This window comes from Larimichthys crocea, chromosome XVIII (assembly GCF_000972845.2).
Source record: "Larimichthys crocea isolate SSNF chromosome XVIII, L_crocea_2.0, whole genome shotgun sequence".
In the NCBI taxonomy this organism is placed as follows: domain Eukaryota; kingdom Metazoa; phylum Chordata; class Actinopteri; family Sciaenidae; genus Larimichthys; species Larimichthys crocea.
In genome coordinates this window covers 22,268,728-22,278,448 of record NC_040028.1, presented here as the reverse complement: position 1 = coordinate 22,278,448, position 9,721 = coordinate 22,268,728, and the positions used below count along the sequence as shown (strand labels likewise).

The window sequence follows — 9,721 nt, the reverse complement described above, 5'->3', positions numbered from 1 at the left end:
TGTCGTCATACATCTCCTTACCGTTCTGTCCTCATTCCCCCTCTTCAAGTATGTCTCCATCTCCCCTCCTTCACGTATTTAGCTCCTTATTTGTCCTCTCTTTCACATCTGCTCCTCGTCCTCTCCTCACATCTGTCCTCATCTCTCCATTCACATTCTTGTCCTCATGTTCCCTCTCATTCACATCTGTCTCATGGCCTCGTCCGTCACATTGTCCTCATTCACCTCGCCTGAACATGTGCCTATCACCGTCGCTTCACTCTGTCCTCATGTCTCTCCTTCCCTCTGTCACGAGGGCCTCGCCGGCACACATCGGGCCGCATGATCCTCTCCTTCACATCGGCCGATCCACCGCTGCCGTGCCACAGCGGGCCGCATGCACTCTCCTTCACCGCTGGCCCGCAGGGCCTAGCCTGCACCACCGGGGCGCATCGGCCGTGCCTGAACAGCGGTCAGCAGGGACGCGCCGGAACATCTGGGCCGCACGCACCCGCTGCCTGCAACATGCGGTGACGAATGGACGAGCCTGCACAGAGGGAACCGCACGACCGCGCCGGCACAGATGGCGATCACCCGCGACGTCACAGCGGCCTCATGTCAGCTCCGCACACGGGGATCAGCGCAGCGGCCGGAAAAGCGGGCGTCTCAGCTCACCTCGCCGGCCAGAGGGCCGCAGGCAATGAGCCGTAACCGCTGGCAGAGCACGGCGACGGAAAGGCGGGCCGAGCACCGTCCTTCATCCTCGGTCAGATCACCTCCTCCGGCACCATCCGGGACCATTTCACCCTCCCTTCCCAGCGGGCATAAGAGAATCGCCGTGACATCTGTCTCAGCACCGCGCAGGCAATCTGTCTCATTCTCTCCTTAATCTGTTCTCTACCATTCTCTTCAATCTGTCCTCATGTCTATCTTCCAAATCTGTCCTCAGTAACCTCTCCTTACATCTGTCCTTCATTCTTCCTTACATATGTTTCATTCCTCTCTTCCATATGTCCTCCTCTCCCCCTTTACGTCTGTCCTCATATCTCTCGTCACGGTCTGTCCTCCTCTGTGAAGGAGAGGACATGAGGACAGATCCTCCCCGCGCTCTGACCGTGTTGTTTGGTCCTGGTTCTGGTTCTGGTCCTGGTTCTGGTCCTGGTTCTGGTTCTTTCTGGTCCTGATCACGTGGCAATCTTTAAATGACAGGTCTGGGTTTAAGGACTTGTTGCTATGGCAACAGGTTCAGTTCTGAAGACCTTTTCCATCAGCAGGTTCTGATCCACGTCTGTAGAACCGAGACCAGGTGGACAAAATAACGTGAACAGAACCAGAATCAGATGACGCGTTTGTGTTCAGTTAAACTGCAGAGACAGACCCGGACAGACCCGGACAGACCCGGACAGACCCGGTTCGGGTCTCCCGGCCCCGCTGGTTCCGCAAACAGCGAACAGACTGCAGTTAGCCTGTTAGCTCACGTGCTAACAGCGGGAAGTCGTACCTGACGCTGCGCGCGCTGCTCACCGACCGGGGAGAGTGACGTCAGAACTACAAAGAGCTCTCTACAAACTACAAATACCAGAAGCTGCAGCTGACGCGGTGACACGTCACAGATTAAACAACAACATTTATTATTATTACGCGCTCAAACACGGAACACGACCTTTCACACCGGAAACACACGGTCACAGGACCGGAAACAGTGAAAGGTAAAACAGTGACACCTGCCGACCGTTTCTTCTTCTACTAATTATTTATATTATTTATAATTATTATATATTTAATTAGTATTAGTTTTAATTTTAATTAATTATTATTATTAATGTATTATGTTAAGTTATGATTATGTACATATTATATATTATTTATTGAATTATATTTAACTATTATTATTATTAGTTAATTATATTTCCTTCTGAGATTAGCGATTTTCTACTTATTGTTATTTTATTATACTTATTATTATTTATTTATTATTTAATTGATTTATTTTGATTTATTTATTATTATTATTTAATGATTAATTCTTCAGTTCATTATTTTTCCTTCTTCCTTCCTTCTTTCATTGCTTCTGATCTTTGTCTTGTTTTAATTTATTGTCCTTAGCTGTTTCGTTCCCAACTGTACAAAGGACCCTTTATTAAAATAATAATCCCCTACTCTCCATTCAATGCCCCTTTGTTCACCTCCCTCCGCTGTATCCGAGTGGACCACGTTTCACAGCCTTTGATTTGACTTTCACCTTCCTGTGAACACATTCAGACCCAAGCAGCTTCTCGGCGACGGGCGGTTCGCCCCGGTCCACCAGGTGTCACCTGACTCCTGCTCACCTGTCCCTCTTTCTCAGCGTGTGCTCCCTGTGGACTCATCTTCTCAGACACTCTAGTAAAAGTATCCAGTTACTCATTTTATTCAAAACTTTAAAGTTTAAAACGTCAAAATAAAACAAAACCGGAAATGAAAAAACAGAAATATTTCAAAATAATGTCAAACAGATAATCATTGATATATTTAAACATGTGTTTCCTGAAGTCATTAAAGATTTACGAGCAAACACAGAAATAATAAATGACTGATGATTGTTGTCATAATAAATCTGAAAACAGCTGATTGATAAACAACAACAGACACGCTGACCTTTGGTTTAGCTTATCAGGTATTTACACAAAAGTTATTTCATTTCTTCTAGTTTCAAACATTAAATAATAATAATAAAGAATAATTCAGTCACTTCTGCTTTTCAAAATAAAGTGTACACTTATTTTGAAAATACGTCTTGAGCTTCACGTGACTCTTCTTCACCTTGTTTGATGTTTTTACGTCAACAAACACCACCTGACGAGCTAACGCGTGTTTCAGGTCACTGTCAGCTCAGATCCAGTTTCTATTGTTTCAGCCTGATTTCTTTATTTAATCAGAACCAGCATGTTTATATGAAAGAACGGCTGCAGGTCCATCAGTTCAATATACTCTTTAAAACAGTCAGCTGTGCAGTCACGGCTAAATAAAACAGTTCGTGAACCCTGAGCTGCATTGGTCACAACAAGCAGCTAAGCAGAATCAGGTGGGACAAACTGGAACCACTGAAATGGACCAAAGACATCAGAGATGAACCCAGGTCACTTTAGTCTTACCCGGGTGAACCCATACAGGTCAATCATGCAGAGAGGAAGTTTGTCTGGGGGGAGCTATGCAGCTTCATTGTTCCATCGTGAGGCAGATCACCTACAAATGGAGAACACTGACAAAGACGACAACTCTGCCGAGAAGTGGACGACCTTCTAAAATATTAACACGAGACACGAGAACGTTGGTAATGACAAATATCCTCCAGAGAAGACGAGACTGAGGAGTCACTGCAGAGTTTGGTTGAGGTTAGGAGTTGCATTGACTGAAGGGGTTCACAAACTTTGTTATTAAATAAACCACTTTTTTTTTTTAAATAAAGAATGACAATATAACCATTTCTTTAGTGTGAGCCTATTATTCGGAACATCAGGATTGTGAATTGGGGTGTAACTTAACATTAAATAAAGTTGTCTCTTTGAGAATCGACCCTAATAACATAGTAACAGAATATTTCTGTTGAAAAAAACATTAAACAAAGTTATTTTAGTATTTTTTCCATGGCTGTCGGGTTCACAAACTTCCGAGCAGCTCTGTATGAGACACGTTGCGTGCGTCCTTTATTTCCACCTCAGTGACCTTTTCGTGACGAGCTCCTGGATCGTTACACTGGAGGGCAGAAAGTGAGACAACTCCACCCTGATGCTCAGTGTCTGTTTCCACCGGCTCAGATTCTGGTCCGGATCTTTGGGTTTCTGTTTGAGCCTGGGAAGTTTCACGGTGACAGTAGTTAGCCTCCTGAAGGTGACGTAGCTTGAATGATATCATGCGAGGAGGCAAAGTTACTGCAGGAGGTGAAGTACAGCGCTTTCTCATCTCGTTATCTCTGATGTTCGTCCAGAAAGCTGCAGTCTCCATGTTTGACTTTTCTTCAGTATCAAGTCCGAACATCCACGAGTACACCACGAACAGGAGCTGCTAACAGCTACTACAGCTAACTGCTAATGGAGTCCATTTGGCTACACATGAAGAAAACCAGCCTGTTTGGTTTCTATCAGCTGAGCTTAAACGACTTTTGATTAAACAGCTTAAGAAAAGTGTTAAATACATACATTAAGTTTATTCATTATTTTGAGCCCTGACACCATGTCACCTGCTGAACTCTGAAGACTTCACTCAGATCTGAAGACAACGTGGATTCAAGTGGTTTGATTCAGTAAGTCCTGAGTTTGAACACCTTGCTGAGCCTGGAGGTGGCGCTGGAGTAGACGAGGAAGGAGCCTTCATCAGTGCTGAAGTGTTCCCAGTCTCTGCAACCGAACGTGGGCAGACTGTGGATGGGAACGAAGCCCTCGTAACCCTGCCACCTAAAACGGACACATTAAGACTTTCAAATACAGAGTCTGCAGCTACAGACGGCAACAGACACTACAGACACCAACAGACACTACAGACACCAACAGACACTACAGACACCAACAGACACTACAGACACCAACAGACACCACAGACACCAACAGACACTACAGACACCAACAGACACTACAGACACCAACAGACACTACAGACACCAACAGACACTACAGACACCAACAGACACTACAGACACCAACAGACACTACAGACACCAACAGACACTACAGACACCAACAGACACTACAGACACCAACAGACACTACAGACACCAACAGACACTACAGACACCAACAGACACTACAGACACCAACAGACACTACAGACACCAACAGACACTACAGACACCAACAGACACTACAGACACCAACAGACACTACAGACACCAACAGACACTACAGACACCAACAGACACTACAGACACCAACAGACACTACAGACACCAACAGACACTACAGACACCAACAGACACTACAGACACCAACAGACACTACAGACACCAACAGACACTACAGACACCAACAGACACTACAGACACCAACAGACACTACAGACACCAACAGACACTACAGACACCAACAGACACTACAGACACCAACAGACACTACAGACACCAACAGACACTACAGACACCAACAGACACTACAGACACCAACAGACACTACAGACACCAACAGACACTACAGACACCAACAGACACTACAGACACCAACAGACACTACAGACACCAACAGACACTACAGACACCAACCAACACCAACAGACACTACAGACACCAACAGACACTACAGACACCAACAGACACTACAGACACCAACAGACACTACAGACACTAACAGACACTACAGACACCAACAGACACTACAGACACCAACAGACGCTCCTCCACCTTCGGACAGGAAGTACAGACCTGTAGACGACACTGTTCAGAGAGTACGAGCTGCCATCGTGAGAATTGGCCACGACCAAAAACTTCTCCTCTCCGATGGTGAAGAACTCCCAGTCCACAGCGCTGAACATGACAACGGCAAAAACAACAACCACAACAACGTCAACATCAACAACGTCAACATCAACAACGTCAACATCAACGTCAACATCAACAACGTCAACGTCAACATCAACAACGTCAACATCAACGTCAACATCAACAACGTCAACATCAACGTCAACATCAACGTCAACATCAACAACGTCAACATCAACAACGTCAACATCAACGTCAACGTAACCCTTTCAGATCTAGTTGTCACGTTGATTTGAATAGTTGCATTGTGGGCCGATCAGCTGTTCGGCCAATAGATGGACTGATCTGTTGACCAACAGATCACTGATCAGAGCTATCATCAGGAGAACACGACTCTGTGTAGGTGTAACGAGCGGGTTGGTCACCTGTGTGTGAGGATGTCCTGGAAGCGGATGAAGGTCTGTGTGAAGGTGTTGAGTTCGTACACGGTGGAGTTGATGCTGTACAGACTCGGGCCCTGCTCTGAAACCCTCTGACTGTTGGCCACAACCAGAAAGAACCTGCCGTCGATCTGAAACGTCTCCCAGTCCGTCGCTCCGACCGTCTGCAGAGAGAAGACTGACACCATTAGAGCCTGACTCTACTGGGTTCTACTGAAAGTGATGTCACAGGAGGCTGAACTCTTTATGCTGCTTCCCCAGAGGAAAGACTGAGACAAACAAGACTGAGACAAGACTGACCCTGTTCAAGGTTTTTTGTGGGCAAGTTTTTCCTCACTGGAACCGAGGGTCTAAGGACAGAGGGTGTCACTCCCTGTACAGATTGTAAAGCCTCAGAGGAAAATGGACTTTGTGACTTTGGGCTCTACAAATAAAATCTGATTTGATTTGATTTGACAAGACTGAGACAAACAACTATCATGAAAACTTCAGTTTGTAGCAGTGGCTGACAAACCACTGGGACGTCAGTCAGACAGTCTGCGGGGACGTCACAGAGACTACATCCAGGTTTTAGACAGTCTGCGGGGACGCCTCAGAGACTACATCCAGGTTTTAGACAGTCTGTGGGGACGTCACAGAGACCACGTCCAGGTTTTAGACAGTCTGCAGGTCCAGTGATCTGTGGTGTGTCTTCCTGTCATAAACATGGCGGCAGGACGTCCTGTGGTCATGAGGCAGTAACATGATGACAGACGATCACATGAAAGACGTTCTCTAAATGTTTCAGTAACGTTCTGATTAAACAGGAAAACAAACCCTCCAATTAAAAGTCAGGAAACCGGAGCGGTGTAATGAATGACACACACCTGCAGAGTGAGAACACCATCAGGACTGAAGACCAGATCACTCAAACACCTGACTGCACTGAGCAATGAATGGGAGTAAGTGAGTGTGTGTGTGTGTGTGTGTGTGTGTGTGTGTGTGTGTGTGTGTGTGTGTGTGTGTGTGTGTGTGAGTGTGTGAGGGGGTTTCCAGCAGCAGACTGTTTGGACTCGTCCATCAGGACGGATCATCACTGAAACTTTTATTGGATCTTCAAACCACAAAAAACACGTTAAATCTTCATGAACCTTTAATTCAACTTCTGACGACTGACAGAGCCGAGAGCAGCGCCCCCACCAGGCAACACACACACCCTGATACTAACCATCCAGGACCGTCTAAAACCTGGACGTAGTCTCTGTCACGTCCTCGCAGACTGTCTAAAACCTGGACGTAGTCTCCGTGACCGCAGACTGTCTAAAACCTGACTCACAGGTAGAGACTCACCTCTCTGACACAAAGACAACAAAGACTGACCGGAATGTTCTGGAAGGTCTGGAAACATCCGTCCACCCAGACGTAGACGGTGGAGCTGATGGTGGTCGTCTGACCGTCGAAGGTGTTAGCGACCACCAAGAAGTGGTACGGTCCAACAGTGAAGAACTCCCAATCATACGCCCCGGACGTGGACAGAGTCTGGTTCACCTCAAAGAGCTGAAGGGACAGACAGAGAACAAGATGAGACAAGGACAGGACAGGAAGAGGATAGGACAGGAAGAGGACGAGGACAGGAAGAGGATAGGACAGGAAGAGGACGAGGACAGGAAGAGGACGAGGACAGGAAGAGGACCAGGACAGGAAGAGGATAGGACAGGAAGAGGATAGGACAGGAAGAGGATGAGGACAGGAAGAGGATAAGACAGGAAGAGGATAGGACAGGAAGAGGATGAGGACAGGAAGAGGATAAGACATGAAGAGTACGAGGACAGGAAGAGGATAGGACAGGAAGAGGATAGGACAGGAAGAGTACGAGGACAGGAAGAGGACGAGGACAGGAAGAGGATAAGACAGGAAAAGGATAGGACAGGAAGAGGATAGGACAGGAAGAGGACGAGGACAGGAAGAGGATAGGACAGGAAGAGGATAGGACAGGAAGAGGATAGGACAGGAAGAGGACGAGGACAGGAAGAGGACGAGGACAGGAAGAGGATAGGACAGGAAGAGGATAGGACAGGAAGAGGATAAGACAGGAAGAGGACGAGGACAGGAAGAGGACGAGGACAGGAAGAGGATAGGACAGGAAGAGGATAGGACAGGAAGAGGACGAGGACAGGAAGAGGATAAGACAGGAAAAGGATAGGACAGGAAGAGGATAGGACAGGAAGAGGACGAGGACAGGAAGAGGATAGGACAGGAAAAGGATAGGACAGGAAGAGGATAAGACAGGAAAAGGAGAGGACAGGAAGAGGACGAGGACAGGAAGAGGATAGGACAGGAAGAGGACGAGGACAGGAAGAGGATAGGACGTTACCTTTGTGTTTGGGTTCCACCTGTAAATCACACTGTGGATGTTGTGGTTCGAGTCTCTGGCTGAGGACAGACGGGGACAGACAGCAGCAAAATAAGAGACCAACTCCTTCAAAATAAAAGCATTACCTCCTCAAACACAAAGTAAAACATGACAATTCATTTGAATGATTTTATTTTGAAGGTGACATCAGAGATATGTGTGATCTAACCGCAGTCCACCTGTTCATCAACACACACACACACACACACACACACACACACACACACACACACACAGGTGTGTTTGATGGTTCAATAAAACAGACGTGGAGATACGAGGTCTGAACTCTCTGAACTTCACAGAGCTCATATTGTGTCAGAAGAAACACAAGTATCTCAAACTCTTTGTATTATTGTGAAAGTCTCCATGAAACAGGAAGTAGAGTTCTGTTTACTAGCATTATAAGCTAATGTTCGAGCCGCCAATCACTGTTTACACTCGGCCAATCACATCAATCAGGATCACTGAATGTCATGTGACTGTCTACCTTGTCTGTGATTGGCCACCACCAGGAAGCTTTGGTTGTGGATGTGAAACGCCTCCCAGTCCAGAGCCGAGTGAGTCTGAAGCGTTTGGTGACGGAGGAAACGCCGCCGCCGCTGATTCCACCGATAGATGACTGACAGCTCAGGCTCCGCCTCCCTGGAGTTCGCCACCACGAGGAAAAACTGATGGAGAAAAAAATGTCAAAACAAAGACCAACGCACCAGAACCGCCAGCCGGGTCTCAGCCCGATCCAACACCACTGAGAGGCATCTGACCCATGGACACACCCCTCTGTCTGTTGAGGTCACCTGTGGGTCGTGAAGGTCACCTGTGGGTCGTTAAGGTCACCTGTCAGTCATCAGTCGGGTCTCAGCCCGTCTCAGCCCGCTGTAGGACACCTCAGAACCTTCAGGGTCGGAGGTGTCCTACAGCTGAATTCTCTCGCGGCAGCTCCCCCAGCTGTTGTTTTGAGCGAGCTCGACACAGCGGGCTCAACAAACTCAGATCGAACTGTCAAAACCAAGAACAACTCGCTGTACGTCATCCAGCAGGTCCACACTCTCGTCCAAAAATGGTTGTCACACCTGTCACACCTGTCTGTGTCTGACGAACCACTGACAAACAAACCAACAGAGTTCAAACAGAGTCAGAAGAAAAGAGCTGAGTGTGTTTGAACACTGACTGATTCATCTGGCACACATCAAAGACTCACAGCCAACCACAGGTCAGCCACAGGTCAACCACAGGTCAACCACAGGTCAGCCACAGGTCAACCACAGGCCAACCACAGGTCAACCACAGGTCAGCCACAGGTCAGCCACAGGTCAGCCACAGGTCAACCACAGGTCAGCCACAGGTCAGCCACAGGCCAACCACAGGTCAGCCACAGGTCAGCCACAGGTCAACCACAGGTCAGCCACAGGTCACCCACAGGTCAGTCAACCACCACTCGCGTACTCACAGGCCACGTGGTCACAG

The 9,721-nt window shown here is 47.5% G+C and overlaps 1 protein-coding gene across 1 annotated transcript in view; it reads right to left on the bottom strand.

The window, feature by feature from the left end:
• Positions 1–2,284: 2,284 nt before the first annotated feature.
• The window catches only part of LOC104939584 (thrombospondin-type laminin G domain and EAR repeat-containing protein-like), an 18,313-nt gene continuing 10,876 nt past the window's right edge, over positions 2,285–9,721 (bottom strand). Inside the window, exons 9-14 of the mRNA XM_027291198.1 lie at positions 8,745–8,925; positions 8,219–8,277; positions 7,225–7,401; positions 5,851–6,029; positions 5,369–5,470; positions 2,285–4,412 (exon numbers count right to left, since the gene is read on the bottom strand). Coding sequence (XP_027146999.1) covers positions 4,259–4,412; positions 5,369–5,470; positions 5,851–6,029; positions 7,225–7,401; positions 8,219–8,277; positions 8,745–8,925 — 852 coding nt within the window. The 3' untranslated portion in view covers positions 2,285–4,258. The remainder of the gene's footprint in view (positions 4,413–5,368; positions 5,471–5,850; positions 6,030–7,224; positions 7,402–8,218; positions 8,278–8,744; positions 8,926–9,721) is intronic.